We start from the raw sequence: 16376 nt of genomic DNA, 5'->3' as shown, positions 1-16376 counted from the left end.
TCAGCTCCTTCAGTGGCTGTGGTGCGGCAGGGTAGCTGGACATGCACTCAGGAAGACATGCGATGCAGTTCCGGCATTCTTTTTCAGGCCGTGGGGGAAATCCGCTTTAATTAGGGCTGCTTCTGGAGGCCTCAGAAGAAAAGTCAAGCCATGTTTGTCTTACTAAACCTTTTTTCTAAATGAATGCTGGATGCATGAACAGGAAAATCCTTACTTAACTTTGTTGCTTACAATCTTAGTTACTTTTGGATCTAAATGAGTCAGGCGTCGTGCCTCTCCTATCCAGTTCCCTTCCGAGATCCGCGTGGAAAGAGCACAGCATTTTTGTTCAGCTCCTCTTCTTCCTGGGCTGAGCTGGAAGTAGGTTAATGCGATATGTTTTGAAAGTTCCAGAAAAAAAGCAATATTAAACGCGCTTTGAATGAGACAGTCAATCAGGGTCTGTACATAGTATAACCAGTTCTGCTCTCCTTGTTGTTGCTGCCAGGGCAATTTGCTTAACCTTTTCTTTAAGTTGTTGTCCTCCTTTTCCATCTAAAGTGTTTCTGCCACAGCTTCTATGGCATTTTTTAAAGTGAACATTTTTGCTAAATTAGAAAGTATAACAAAATGTCCAAGTATCAGTTGATTTAGTTGTCTCTGAATATACTCGACAGTTATTTGAAAATTTGACCGGACTATTTAGTTGAATACAAATATATTCTGCTTATGTTCAGGTAAATCAGACATGGTTCTGTACTGCCAAAACTTCAACAAGTTTATTCCTATGAGCACTATGGTGCTCATAGGAATAAAGTTAGTGACAATCACGCACTGGGGCTGGGAGATAATTATGATCTCACCTTGAGATCATTACTTTTTCGAGAGAAAGTGAAAATGTCCTGCTGGTCAAACCTAATACATGAGCACGGAGAAGACCAGGAAGCTGCTATGCAATGTGCTCTACTGTCATTTCACAATGTAAAGGAGCATCTGTGGCCATAGGCAATGAGCAAAGACAAGCACTCCTAGTGGTAGATCCTCTCATAGGATCAGTAAGAAACACAGCAGACACTGTGCGTTCTCTCGTGTCACAAACAGGTCTAGAAGTGCTCCAGTCTCCGTGTCGGGGACCCCTCCTGGGCATGATGTCCGTTCCTCTGTTCAGGACCTTGAGAATGTAAACTGCTTTGAGATGACCCTAAAAACTCTGCGATCAGGCTGGGCCCCAGTGTAGGAACCAGAGGAAAGCCCTGATCTGAGAGAGACCCCACCCTCATGATGCCTGAGAAGGTGGAGATTGGTACCTTCAACTGCAGTGGCTCGGCCACTGCCCCCTACTGGTACGCCAGTACCACCTGGATATGGGGCCAGACTGGCTCTCGTTGGCTGGGATGTGACAGGGCAAATTACCCCACCAGGTTATCTGTGGGAGGTGGGCCTTGCGGCAGAGAGACAAGGACATTTTTAGCATTGGCTACCTAAGCAATAATGTCCGTTAGCGCACTTACTGCTGGGAGTGGGGTGGTTGCCGACATCGGGAGTCCTTGAACATTAGCTGATGGTGCACCTACAGGGGTTGGACATTGAAACTGAACACCTGGTTTTAGACCACAATAATTTATTAGTATGGTGTAGGGCCTCCTTTTGCGGCCAATACAGCGTCAATTCGTCTTGGGAATGACATATACAAGTCCTGCACAGACTTGCTGTCTTGGTCACAGATGCGCCAGCAAGACGTGCATCAACAATTTGTCCTCTTTTGAACTCTGGTATGTCACCATAATGTTGTGTGCATTTCCATATTTTGAGCAAAACTGTGCTCTTACCCTGCTAATTGAACCTTCACAATTTGCTCTTACTGGTGCAATGTGCAATCAATGAAGACTGGCTACCAGGCTGGTACAATTTAGCCTTGAAACCTCCCACACTAAAATGACAGGTGTTTCAGTTTCATTGTCCAACCCCTGTATCTCTGGTTCTTATATCCAGAGAAGGAGAGCCATACAGCATGTGGGCGTGGATTAAAGGCTTCAGTGCTGTGCTGCGTGCAACGGGATAAACCCACTGACAATAGCCTTAAAGAACAAAGTCTTTACGAAATAGAACAGATCTGTGTTTTGTAAATTCCATGCAATTGTACATTAAAAATATTGTTCTTATTCTGCTGGACTATTAGCTCACACAGTTGTTCATAAAGTGGTGAACCCCATCCTTGCTTGTGAATGACTGAGCCTTTCAGGGTTCCTCATTTAATGCCCATCATGACAAACCTGTTTCCAATTAACCTGTTTACCTGTGGAATGATCCAAACAGGTGTTTTTTGAGCTTTCTTAAACTTTTGTTTAAACTGTTGTTTAAGTCTTTTGTTGCCCTTGTCCCAGCTTTTTTTAAAGGTGTTGCAAGCATAAAATTCAAAATGAGGGAATATTTGCAAAAAAACAATAAAGTTTATCAGTTTGAACATTAAACATCTTGTCTTTGTAGTGCATTCAACTGCATATAGGTTGAACAGGATGTGAAAATCATTGTATTCTGTTTTTATTTACATTTTACACAATGTCCCACCTTCATTGGAATTGCGGTTGTTCATTCTCGTAAATTGTACTGAATCCTTGACATTATTCATGTGAATCGAGCCAAATCTAAAGATTTAGACATTTCTATCATACCTGTGTCGTAATTCAATCTTAGGGCTTTACAAATTAGACCAGAAAATTAGAAAAATTTCAAGAATTCACAGTAAGAGATAGTGACATTATTTGGCTAGGATCTGAAATGTTGGTTTTAGCTGAACCCACATTTTTTAAGTTTTGTCAGCACGATATGTAATTGGTTGCCTTTGTGACTTGAAAACAGAATAATTTTGTCCTGATTACCTTCATCTGGCTAGAATTTAAAAAAAACTCTTAGATATTAAACTATTCTTATTTGACAAGTTTTAAGTATGACTTAATATTTGTCAGCTCTGTTCATATCAGTTTGCTTTAAAGGAAAACAAGTGTGAGAGGGACTAAGACAAGACAAAAAGAAATCCGCAGTAGTAGATTTTCAAATGTCACTTTAGATTTGTCCCACTGAAAATGCAGAGGCCTCATATTTTTGTTGCAACTATTTTCAAAAAAGGATGGTAGCTTAATGGAAATACAAAACAAAAAGAGCCTGAGGTCTAATGGTTTACGCTTACAGAAACACATTTGCAAAAGCATGCAAATTTATGGTAGGATGTTATGCAAATGTAATTTCTTACCAACCGCAATGTGATTTCTCAAACCTGAAACGGATGGCTCAGGCTGTCTTTGCGTCTTTTGAAAGGCACGTGCAAACTGGCAACCAAACATTTTGAGCCATGTTATTTATTATTAGTATTGTTATTATTATACTTTTTATTATTACCTCTAATTTAACGCTTGGTATTTGAAATCTTTGAAGATCAGGATCAGAGTCTCACTATGGTCGGAGGTATTAACTGCAGAAACAAAGTAATCACATTGATTCCACTGTAGGGTCGAACAAATGGCTTGCCATGTCTGTGCTGGGCACCAGTTTCATAGACAGAAAAAAAAAAAAAAAAGGTCCACAACCTCGTTTTGTTCATTGGTCTGATTGCTTCTACTGTGGAACATTTGAAAAATTATTCCACCATAATTTTTTTTTGTTCATCTTCATGAACTTTTCTTAAATACCATACAATTGCCTTTCAGTTCCTGCCTTAATGCACTTCTTTAATTTACCTTTCCCTGCTATCTCTTGTTCTTTGTTCCTGGCAGGAGGTGAAGTACTTTCAGTTTCCTGGTGAGCTGCTCATGAGAATGCTGAAGATGCTGATTTTACCACTTGTCGTGTCCAGGTAGCTACAGTTCATCACAGCCTGCCAATCCTGTTCAAAATTGTTCAATGCAAAGTATTAATAGACCTTGAACCTTTTCACATTGCAGTCACAAACGCCATTGTATAGAAGTGCAGTGGAAAGAAAAAAAGGGATGATTTTTTGCAACTAATGATGTGAAAAGTGTGGCATGCATTTGTTTTCAGCCCGCCTGAACATTTTACTTAAACAGCTTTCACCACAATTACAACTGGCTTCATAATCAAGGCTCTACAAAGTTTGCACATCTAGGAACTTGTACCTAACTGAAATGATAAAAATTACTACTACTACTACTAGTAGTACTATTAGTCCTGATATTAATATAATAATAAATAATTTATAACTTCTGCATGGAAAATCACTTTTTGCATATTTTCATCCCATTAAAACAATCATAGTTTTAACAATGTAGTTGTTTGCACAGAATAATCATAATATAAAATGCCATGTTGACACGTCCATAGTCGTAACAACTGTCACCTAAGATAGATGGATCATTTTTGTTCTTGATGTGTAATACTTTTGCAGCTGCAGTGTTAAAGCTGTTTAAACAAAATGACAGAACAAAGTCAAACATTTTAATTAGCAAGCAGTTTGTCCAAACTGCCATGATTCGCCTGTGTTCATTATTTGAGTTTCATTCTGGATCTGTTTCCTCCCTGTTGTTTTGTTCATCTAGTTGCTGTTAATTTTTATTTATTGTAAATAAGGTTCTTGGATCATTCTTGTACTTACATGTTTCTGTTATTTCTCTGTGTTAATTAGCCTTACTCCTTCAGCTGCTCTGCATTCTCCCTGCCACCAGCAGCTCCTCATTTCGTCTGATTAGCTCTTCTAGTTCTTTGGTCATATCACCACCTTGCCTCTGTGTTTTAATTGTCCGGTTTTTATTGGTCGCCACTGGATCCTCCTGTTTGTCATGCATAGCCAGTCCATGATTGCTTGAGTGCTAATTCCATCTCATCGCCCATGTTCCATGTTCTGCATTCACCTCTGTAAGTATTTTAGTTCTGTTATTAAATACATAACTTACCATGCAGCTCCCATGCTCTTCTCTGCACATTGACCGTGCACAACACTATCCCAATATGACACCGTTGTCTATTTCCTTTTGTTTACTGACTGAGTAGAACATTTTATGGTAGTCTGAAAGGCTTCTGCTGGTTGTGTTTGTGTTCAAGAATGACATAATTTAATAACAGTTTGATACAGTTGCAATATTATAAACGTGTTGAAGTGAGAGAATATCAGGTATGAACAAGTATTCAAGTACGGCACTTAGAATTCATTGCCAGAAGAAGATGTTTGCATGAATACAACTTTTAAACATGTTTAATTCATGAAAAACAAACTGTGCAAAAATATCTTTATATAACTCTCATGTAATTATATATATCTTTTGCTTTCATCAAATAACACTGTTTTTATCATTTGTGAAAGAAAATTAATGTTATTAGAACTGCAGTTTATAACAACAGACCCAGTCTGTTGGCTGAATAAATTAATTGCTGTTTAATAACACCTGTAGCCTAATCCCAGTACAAAGGCATCAGGATGGGACACTGGTGTTAATCATGAAGCTGCACTAAATCATGTCAAAAACATAATGTTAACTGAGAGCAAAGTAAGGCCACGCTATTTTTGTTTCTTAGTGAAACACGACAATCTTCTTTCTTTCAAATGATAATTAAAGATGGAACTCACAGTTCATAATTTCTTTCCATTGATGGAAATTTGATTCATGCCTCAGTACAAAAAGACTTCATTACAGCTTTCACACTAGGGAAATGTAACTTTTGTATTCAATAATGATAACTGGAGATGTGTTCCATTGCTTTTGCTAAGATGGCTAAAATTTTTCATATTCAAGTCTTAACAAGGCCTTTAATAGTCTTTAAGGTGCATCCAATTCAATTCAGTTTTATTTATATAGCACCAATTCACAACACATGTTGTCTCAAGGCACTTCACAAAGGGTTTGGAATAGTGCAGGGTTGTTAGGGAGATTAGATTGAACTACTGAGTGTTAGAGTTTGGCCACTTTAGAATGGGCTATGTGTAGGGGTACTAAGTAAAATAACTGATAAAGTTTGTCCATCTAAAGCCCACTGGTGGCCATTGTTATACTAAAAACCACAAGGATTGGGGGTACCTCTCTCTGTCAGGCTGATTATAAGCATTGAAAAAGAGAAGGGGTCGCACAGGTAGCAGAAACGAAGGGTGTGTTTTGCAACCATAACTGAGCCGGTTCAGGGTAAACCTGACTCCCCCTTACTCCATCCAACAGGGAGGGAAGAAGGCAGAGTTAAAATAATTGGAGAGTGTTGTTTCCTGTTGCATTGTGTGAAAGTTGGGTAACCTTAAAACGGGCTAATTAAATTCAATCGAATCATACAGATTTCAAGTCAGGTACATACATTCCAATTAATCCTAACTATCGAACTGTGCAGTCAGATTCAGTTATTTATTCAAATTGGTTAATACGTTTTTCTATCTAATGAAACCCAGCAGATTGCAATCAAGTCAGTGACTTGTAGCTGTCACCCCACCTGGATGAGCATGAAGCAACAGTGGACAGTCACTGGCGTTGACTTTGCAGCAATCCCTCATACTGAGTATGCATGTAGCGACAGTGGAGAGGAAAAACTCCCTTTTAACTGGAAGAAACCTCCAGCAGAACCAGAACCAGGCTCAGTGTGAGCGGCTATCTGCAACAACCGACTGGGGGTTTCAGAGAACAGAGCAGAGACAGAAAAAGAACACAGAAGGAGAACACAGAAGCACTGATCCAGGAGTCCTTTCTATGGGAAGGAAAAGTAAATGTTAATGGATGTAGCTCCTTTAGTGGTTTCATTGAGGAAGAAAAAACAGATAAACTCTGAGCCAGTTTTTAAGTTTTGAGTATGAAAGAGAGAACATACAGTTAGTCACAGTAAAAGCTCAGTCAGTAGCTATGTCTAAGAGAAGAATAAGGTTAAACACTGAAAGACAGGGCCAGGTGGATCATCAGTAGAAGGTGAGCATTAAGTTGTTGGCAGCAGAAGCTTGGACGATGCCCCCCCTGCAGGAAGGTGTCACAGGTAGATACAGAGGCAGGCCAGGTGTAGCTTCTAGGAAGAGAAAAGAGAGAACACAAAGTTAAAAGATAAAATAAGAGCAAATAATGCACAACTGGAGAGTAGTATGAGAATGTAGCAGAGAGAGGGAAAATCGTCATTATGTCCTCCAGCAGCCTAAGCCTATAGCAGCATAACTACAGAGATAGCTCAGCATAACCTAAGACACTCTAACTATAATCTTTATCGAAAAGGAAAGTTTTAAGCCTAGCCTTGATAGTAGACAGGGTGTCTGCATCAAAGACTAAAACTGGGAGCTGGTTCCACAGGAGAGGAGCCTGATAACTAAAGGATATGCCACCCATTCTACTTCTAGAGACTCTAGGAACCACCAGTAAACCTGCAGCCTGAGAACGAAGTGCTCTGTTAGGAATATTTGGAACATCTGATGTATGATGGAGCTTGATCGTTAAGGGCTTTATATGTGAGAAGGAGAATTTTAAATTCTGTCTGAGATTTAACAGGGAGCCAATGAAGGGAAGCTAAAATAGAAGAAATATGATCTCTCTTTTTAATTTCCATCAGAACTCTTGCTGCAGTATTTTGACTCAACTGAAGGCTTTTAACTGTATTTTATGGACATCCTGATAGTAAAAAATTGCAATAGTCCAACCTTGAAGTAACAAATGCATGGACTAGTTTTTCAGCGTTTCTCCTGGATAGGACATTTCTAATTGTGTTTCTTTTTCAAAGACTACGGTCCAAAGATGACAACTTCTGTCTTGTCTGAATTTAGAAGCAGAAAATGTAAAGTCATCCAAGCTTTTATGTCTTCAAGACATGCTTGTAGTCTATCTAACTGGTTGGGCTCATCAGGATTTATGGATAAGTAAAGCTGAGTATCATCAGTGTAACAGTGAAATTTATCCCATGCTGCCTGATAATTTTACCTATTGGAAGCATATACAGGTCCTTCTCAAAATATTAGCATATTGTGATAAAGTTCATTATTTTCCATAATATAATGATGAAAATTTAACATTCATATATTTTAGATTCATTGCACACTAACTGAAATATTTCAGGTCTTTTATTGTCTTAATACGGATGATTTTGGCATACAACTCATGAAAACCCAAAATTCCTATCTCACAAAATTAGCATATCATTAAAAGGGTCTCTAAACGAGCTATGAACCTAATCATCTGAATCAACGAGTTAACTCTAAACACCTGCAAAAGATTCCTGAGGCCTTTAAAACTCCAAGCCTGGTTCATCACTCAAAACCCCAATCATGGGTAAGAGTGCCGACCTGACTGCTGTCCAGAAGGCCACTATTGACACCCTCAAGCAAGAGGGTAAGACACAGAAAGAAATTTCTGAACAAATAGGCTGTTCCCAGAGTGGTGTATCAAGGCACCTCAGTGGGAAGTCTGTGGGAAGGAAAAAGTGTGGCAGAAAATGCTGCACAACGAGAAGAGGTGACCGGACCCTGAGGAAGATTGTGGAGAAAGGCCGATTCCAGACCTTGGGGGACCTGCGGAAGCAGTGGACTGAGTCTGGAGTAGAAACATCCAGAGTCACCGTGCACAGGCGTGTGCAGGAAATGGGCTACAGGTGCCGCATTCCCCAGGTCAAGCCACTTTTGAACCAGAAACAGCGGCAGAAGCGCCTGACCTGGGCTACAGAGAAGCAGCACTGGACTGTTGCTCAGTGGTCCAAAGTACTTTTTTCGGATGAAAGCAAATTCTGCATGTCATTCGGAAATCAAGGTGCCAGAGTCTGGAGGAAGACTGGGGAGAAGGAAATGCCAAAATGCCAGACGTCCAGTGTCAAGTACCCACAGTCAGTGATGGTCTGGGGTGCCGTGTCAGCTGCTGGTGTTGGTCCACTGTGTTTTATCAAGGGCAGGGTCAATGCAGCTAGCTATCAGGAGATTTTGGGGCACTTCATGCTTCCATCTGCTGAAAAGCTTTATGGAGATGAAGATTTCATTTTTCAGCACGACCTGGCACCTGCTCACAGTGCCAAAACCACTGGTAAATGGTTTACTGACCATGGTATCACTGTGCTCAATTGGCCTGCCAACTCTCCCGACCTGAACCCCATAGAGAATCTGTGGGATATTGTGAAGAGAACGTTGAGAGACTCAAGACCCAACACTCTGGATGAGCTAAAGGCCGCTATCGAAGCATCCTGGGCCTCCATAAGACCTCAGCAGTGCCACAGGCTGATTGCCTCCATGTCACGCCACATTGAAGCAGTCATTTCTGCAAAAGGATTCCCGACCAAGTATTGAGTGCATAACTGTACATGATTATTTGAAGGTTGATGTTTTTTGTATTAAAAACACTTTTCTTTTATTGGTCGGATGAAATATGCTAATTTTGTGAGATAGGAATTTTGGGTTTTCATGAGTTGTATGCCACAATCATCCGTATTAAGACAATAAAAGACCTGAAATATTTCAGTTAGTGTGCAATGAATCTAAAATATATGAATGTTAAATTTTCATCATGACATTATGGAAAATAATGAACTTTATCACAATATGCTAATATTTTGAGAAGGACCTGTATATATTGAAGATAATTGGCCCAAGTACTGAACCCTGTGGTACTCCACAATTAACCCTGGAGTTTAAAGATGATTTATCATTTACATGAACAAACTGGAATCTGTCAGATAAATTTGATTTAAACCAGTTTAGCGTTGTTTCCCTGATCCCTACAAAATGTTCCAGCCTTTCTAAGAGAATATCGTGATCAACTGTATCAAATGCTACACTGAGATCTAACAGAACAGGTACAGACACAAGTCTATTATCTGAGGCCATAAGAACATCATTAGTGACTTTCAGCAGAGCTGTTTCAGTGCTATGATGAGCTCTGAAGCCTAACTAAAACTCAAACAATCACTGCTGTATAAATGCTCACAAATTTGATTAAAAACTATTTTCTGAAGAATTTTAGATAAGAACAGAAGATTGGATATAGGTCTGTCATTTATGAAATTATCTTGATCAAGCGAAATTTTCTTAAGTAAAGGTTTAATTACAGCTACCTTAAAAGCCTGTGGTACCAGCCATGACTAGGGCCAAATGACATCATTGACGTACTCTTGTGACTTTTAGCCTAAAGCTAGCAGACTCATAATATCAGCATGGTGAGTCTTCACATGCCAAATAAGATTTGCAATATTTTCTCACCTAGTTGTGGCCACACTTACCGTCGTCAACCACTACAATACATATTCAAAATAAGTCCACAGTGGTTTCCCTTGCAGAACGTGCCGCAACCCCCATAGTCCATCGATGAATCAATAAGCTCATGCTGGTGGTGGGCGTGAACAAACAAGGATAGGATAGAGCGTCATTGCTGATACTTGTTAGATTTTGACTGACAGATTACATGCACAATAGCCAAAAATGTCATGCATTTTGAACGTCTGATAGATCACCCACTAACATTTTTGTCTACTCTCGTCTTGTCAATGAAAACTCACACGTCTCATCATGTTTTAGTCATCCAAGAGCCATGTTGATCTCATAATGGTCTCATTACCATCATTAAAAAAGGGGCGTCAACTAAATCATTTCATCATCGTTAATGAAAACCACACTGACTGTGAGAAGCGTTGTGGAAAAAAACCCAAAACATATAAGAGATATCTGGCAGTTTTTTAGCAAAGGCTTTCCTATTGGGTATTATGAAGAAATTGTTCATCCAGTTTTATAACTGCTAAGTACCATGCACATTTCAACACAACACAATGCAATGAAATGCAATGCAAAGAAATCAAAACAAGTAAGCCCATATATGGGCTTACTTGTTTTGATTTCTTTGCATATGTTGACTACTTGACTTGGAGGCAACACCCTGTATGATTGCCATGTAAGTAGCAACCATTACAAATAGATTTCCTGACACAATTTTGTTGTTTGGGAATCCTAATCAGACAATCAAACAACCTCTACAGACTCCAACCAGTGCAAAAAAAGTCGATGCTCTTTGGGGTCAATGCTGGAATTTTTAATCCCTCTCCCAACCTCATCTCAGGCACTGAGCCCTGCTGATCAGCAAAGAAAAACTAATTTCAGCTCCTTTTATCAGTATCATGACAGGTATCTCTCTTTGCTACTGAGTTGTGTGATGACATTGTGTTAGGGGTTATCAGGAGATTACTTGTAAACACCTCTAACTCTGCAGGTATGTTAAAACATTTCCAGTCGACCAGAAGTCATTTCTTTCCTTTCATAAAAAGAAGCAAATTAATTTCAAAATCTCATCAGCATGTGATGCAGGTTATTTACTTCTAAATCAACAAACACAGCCTTCCCTTACAAATTCGGCTTAAGTAAGGACTTCTTAATTGAAAATGTCACTCAGTGTTTTTTTAAAAATCAAAAATATTATTATGGAATACGTAGTTGACAAACCTTTCGTTGCCTGATCCAGCTATTAGAAAAATTTGTTAGAGAAAATTATTAATCATGACTAAGTAGTTTAACTACCCTACATAAAAGCAGCACCACTTTCTGAATTTATTTGGACCTTTTATATGCAGGTCAGGTTTGCTCCACTTATACTAATCGACAAAAAACTAAAATTAAAGAGTTTTCATTTCAATAGCAGGTTTCATAAAACGCTTTACAAGGTTAAAAAACCTTATTCATAGTGATGAATAATTTCTTAAATAAATATAAAAACAGCAATAATACAAAATGTGATTTAAAAAAAAGATATTTCTGAACAGCAAAAAAAATTGCAAAAGTAAAAATTTGGCATAAAAGATCAAGATATTTTTAATTAAAATTATTCCGTAATTCAAAGTAAAAGCTAACAGGGTGAAAGTTGCTTTTTTTCTGTGAGTAGCTGAAACCTATAGAGGAATTTAGAAACACTAACCCTGAGTTAACAAAAGACTAATTTATTTGAAATCAACAATACCTCATCAAACTGTAGAGTCCTTGGAAGACTTAAGTAAACACACAGATATAGGCAACCTTTAAAAAGTGTGTTTTAATTGCTGATATGGTGTAATATAAAGATGACCTGGTTAAAAGGGTCAACATGTTCAGTAAAACAATGAGATTTGTTAAAGAAAAAATACAATCTCTCCCAACTTTCTTCTCCTTTCTTCTAGTTTGATGTCTGGCCTGGCAGCTCTCGATGCCAAGTGTTCCAGTCGACTCGGGCTGATCACAGTGTCATATTATTTGTGGACAACGTTTGTGGCTGTCATAGTAGGGATCCTGATGGTGTCAATTATCCACCCGGGCGGTGCGGCCCAGAAAGAGGACTCTGAGGACAGCAGCAAGCATATAATGAGTTCTGCTGACGCTCTGCTGGATCTAATCCGGTAAGATCCAAACACTTTTGGCTTCATAATCAAGGCTCAAATAAGAGCACAGATATGTGTGCCTAGCATGCAGGGAACCTCTGCACATATTTATGCGTGGCTGCATCAGACATGAGAACTGGTTTTGTTCCATTATTCTGACCCATAATAGTCCCTCCAGGTGATTTGTGGTTGATTCACATCAGAAGGAGGAACAAAAAGCAGAGAACAAATAGTACTTGGCAGGGCTTCGGTAAATCAGGATACTCAAAGAAAAAATTGTTTTAATAAGTTTTAAATTGATAATCAGGGAGAAAACTGCCTCTAGTTCTTATGTGAGAGGAAGAAACCTACAGAACAAGGATTCAAGGGAATAAAAAATGTGGACACTGATTGAATGGGTCTCAGCACCATCACATGCACAAGTGCATTCAAAGTGCAGTCAAACAAAAGGTCCATGACCAAACCATGCCAATACTCATGGCCTAGTTACTTCCATTATCCACCCAGGATTGCAGCTAATATGATAAAAGTTTAAGGCCTATTCAAAACACTCTTCACCACAGGAATCCCATTGAGCTTTAATCCCTTTCAAAGACCTGGTTGATTTCATTAAGCTGCTGCACTGTGTTAATCTGTGGGAAAGTCACCCAACTTGGAGTCAAATTGTGAAAATCAAGTCCATTGTTTCCTTTCCCCTAGCACGTTAAGTGTTTGGATTTGATCATCTTACTGAAGGATTATGGGAGCCTTATTGACCAGTCTTAATCCCTGTCAATGCTTGCTTTCGTTACCCTTTCAGTTGATACTTCAGATTGTTCCTAAATATCATTTTATTGTCTTACATTAATCTATTTGAGCTACTGTAAGCTTGAGAACACTAGGATAAAGCAAAAGGCAGTTGGAACTAGATCTTGATTATCCATGAGGTCATGTTTTAGGTTTGACAGACAAGTGTTACTGTTGGCAGTAAAACCAGTTTGCTGTTTATTAAGGTCATTTTGAATTAAAGAAAAAACACTAGTCAAACAAAATACACATGATTATTTTTGTGTAAACATAATAAGAATCTAGAAAACATCACTTGGTAGATAATATCAATTGATAGGACACAAATAATAAAGAAAATATAAGAAAAATTATAAAAGCAAATTCATTTTCACTATATTGACAAAATCCAGCCTCTCTCAAGGCTGGATTTTGTCAAGGAACTGGGTTCCAGAGCCCATGCTGTGCGTGAAGGTGAGCCTGACTATTTCTTGTTGATATTTTTCGACTTTCCACACAAGCTCAGGCTCCTTCCCCCCCAGCGAAGTGACATTCCACATCCCTAGAGCCAGCCTAAGCATCCGGAGATCGGCCCGTCGTGGTCCCCACCTTTGTCTGCTGCCCAAAGCTCTTTGCACCACCAGGCGCTCTCCGACGAGTTCCGACCCCAGGCCTGGCTCCAGGGTGGAACCCCGGCTCCGCAGTACCAGGCAACGTCACATGCCTCAACCCATCCCCCAGAGCCTGTTTGCCATTGGATAACTTACCAGGGGCATTTAAGGCCCAGACAACATAGCCTCTAGGATTATTTGAGCACTCAAACCCCTCCACCATGTTAAGGTGGCGGTTCAAGTCCACTGGAGGAGTTCCTGCCTCAGGCATCTATACCGGATGCATCCTGGATGCCTCCCTCAGGAGGTGTTCCAGTCACGTCCCACTGGGAGGAGGCCCAGGGGACGGACAAGGACGCTAGAGGGACTAGGTCTCTCGGCTGTCCTGGGAACACCTTTGGCTCCCCCCGGAGGACCTGGAGGAGGTGTCTGGGGAGAGAGAAGTCTGGGTGTCTCTACTGAGTCTGCTGCCCCCGCGACCCGGTCCCGGATGAAGCAGAAGACGACGAGTACGAGTACAAGTATATTGACAAAATCATCCGTTCATCTACCTGCACAAACATGACCTTAGTCGATATCCCATTCTTAATCCATAGGCTTGAATTTGATGTCGGCCCAACTTTAAATCTTCTGGGAAAGCTTTCCACAAGGTTTAGAAGTGTGTTTATGGGAATATCTGATCAATCTTGCAGAAATGCATTTTAGATCAGAGACATATGTTAAATGAGAAGGCCTCCGTTCAAAATTATCCCAAAGGTAAACTATTAGATTAAAGTCAGACCTCTGTGAAGTTCAAACTGTCTTAGTATGCTGAAGTTTTAAGAATTCCTTTTACTGAAACTAAGGGGCCAAGCCTAACTCCTGAAAAAACAGCCCAAATCATAATCCTCCCTCTGCACCAAAGTTTACACTTTACACAACACAGACAGCCCAGTGCCAAACCTGGTAACTGCCAAACCCAGACTCGTTCAATGGATTGGCAGACAGAGAGGCAGGATTCATCAGTCCAGTGAAAATGTCTCCACTGCTCAAGAGTCCAGTGGTGGCCTGCTTTACATCACTGCATGCTTTGCATTGCACTTGATAATATAAGGCTTGGATACAGCTGCTCTGCCATGGAAACCCATTCCATGAAGCTCTTCATGCAATGTTGGTAACTTCTGCCTCTGCCTCAGCATTCACCCCTCCCTTTGATTTTAAGTGGTCTTGCACTGTTGTTTCTAATCACTGCAGTATGCTGTGGAATATTTAGTAGCAAGCAAATTTCACAACTGGTCTCATTGCAGAGGTGGCATCCTGTCAGGGTACCATAATGGAATTCACTAACCCTTGAGAGGGACCCTTTCTTTCACAAATGTTTGGAGAAGCAGCCTGCAGGCTTAGCTGCTGGATTTGGCCAGGACATCCTCATAAAAGAGATTACTAATCTCAATTGACTTGTTTCCTGGAAAATAAAGGTTTCAAATAAAAAAAATATATATAAAAAATTGTATACATCTGTGGCATGGAAGTGGTTGGAAATCCTAAACACAATGATTTGAATTGGTGAGCACATAATTTTTAAAATATATGTGTAAGGGGTAGCTGGTCGTAGATTAGTTTTAGTGTTTATCTGACTTCATTTAGATTTTCTTCAAAGAGAATCTGTGTGCAAACTTGTTTTGCTCCTTGAATATACAGGGAAACCAATGTTTGCTCTTTGGCCAATTCACGAATGTTTGCAAAGGAAAATGAGCAGTTCAAACTGTCCTACCAAATAAACAGTCTTTCTGCCCTTATGTACTTTACCTAAATGGTTTTTGGGGAAAAGTTACATATTTAAATTTGGACCCAGACATTTACACACTCATTGTATTAAATTTAGTTTGCAATTATTTATTTCAATAATTAATTTCCTAGTGTGCTGTAAATATCTCACATCCAAATGCTATATGCATTCATCAATCCATCATCTATACTTATTTCTCTTTGCAGGGTCACGTCCAGTGGTCATTAGGTGGGGTACACCCTGGATGAGGTCGTCATTCCAAAATTAAAAACTTGATCTTAACTTTTTTCAAGCGTGCTGTTGAGTTAAGTTTTAAGCATCTAGCTGTTTGAAGATAATGACAGGTTGCTGTGTTTTCCCTGAACATCCTAAACAATTTCCTTTCATCTAAAGGGGGGTAGTTTGGAGGGCAGCTTGTATATATTAATCTGATCCTGTGAGGAATAGACTAAAATTTTAACATTTCACCATTGTGCACCCTGCTCTTATTCAAAAAGCTGATAGTTGTAAAGTCATGGCAACCTGTAAAATCAGCAGTCCAAATAAAATTAATAGGACATTCATGACTGTGATGCATCTATAAAAACAGTCAGGGCAAAAATAATCTGATTTTCAAAGCCAGCACTGTTTCCAACACACAGTTAGAAAGAAACATTTACTAAAAGCTTATAAAGTAATTTTAAAAAGAAACAACCACCCTGCCATCTTTACAAGAGAACAGCATGTCCCAGAAGCGAATTCAACCCGTCTCACAGTGAAGACCGTCTGAAATTGTTTCAAATTCTTGATTTAGAATCTACAAATAAACGAAAAAAACAGTAAAAACTGATTCTGTTTTATATTTAGAATACAAATCTTATCATAATCTTGTCATTATTGAACGATCTAATAGATCATGTTTTTATTTATTTTTTAAGCACATTTATCTCCCCTCACAGGACCACAGTTGAGACAGTCTGCCTTCTTTCCTGTGAAGGCTGCTT

General features: G+C 39.4%; 1 protein-coding gene across 2 annotated transcripts in view; it reads left to right on the top strand.

Moving 5' to 3' along the window:
• The window catches only part of slc1a7b (solute carrier family 1 member 7b), a 75359-nt gene that overhangs the window by 43911 nt on the left and 15072 nt on the right, over window positions 1–16376 (top strand). For both annotated transcript variants that reach the window (XM_047374055.1, XM_047374056.1), the window contains exons 2-3: window positions 3750–3829; window positions 12052–12267. In XM_047374055.1, coding sequence (XP_047230011.1) covers window positions 3750–3829; window positions 12052–12267 — 296 coding nt within the window. The remainder of the gene's footprint in view (window positions 1–3749; window positions 3830–12051; window positions 12268–16376) is intronic.

This window comes from Girardinichthys multiradiatus, chromosome 9 (genome assembly GCF_021462225.1).
Source record: "Girardinichthys multiradiatus isolate DD_20200921_A chromosome 9, DD_fGirMul_XY1, whole genome shotgun sequence".
NCBI lineage: Eukaryota > Metazoa > Chordata > Actinopteri > Cyprinodontiformes > Goodeidae > Girardinichthys > Girardinichthys multiradiatus.
This window is presented reverse-complemented; position numbering and strand designations above follow the sequence as displayed.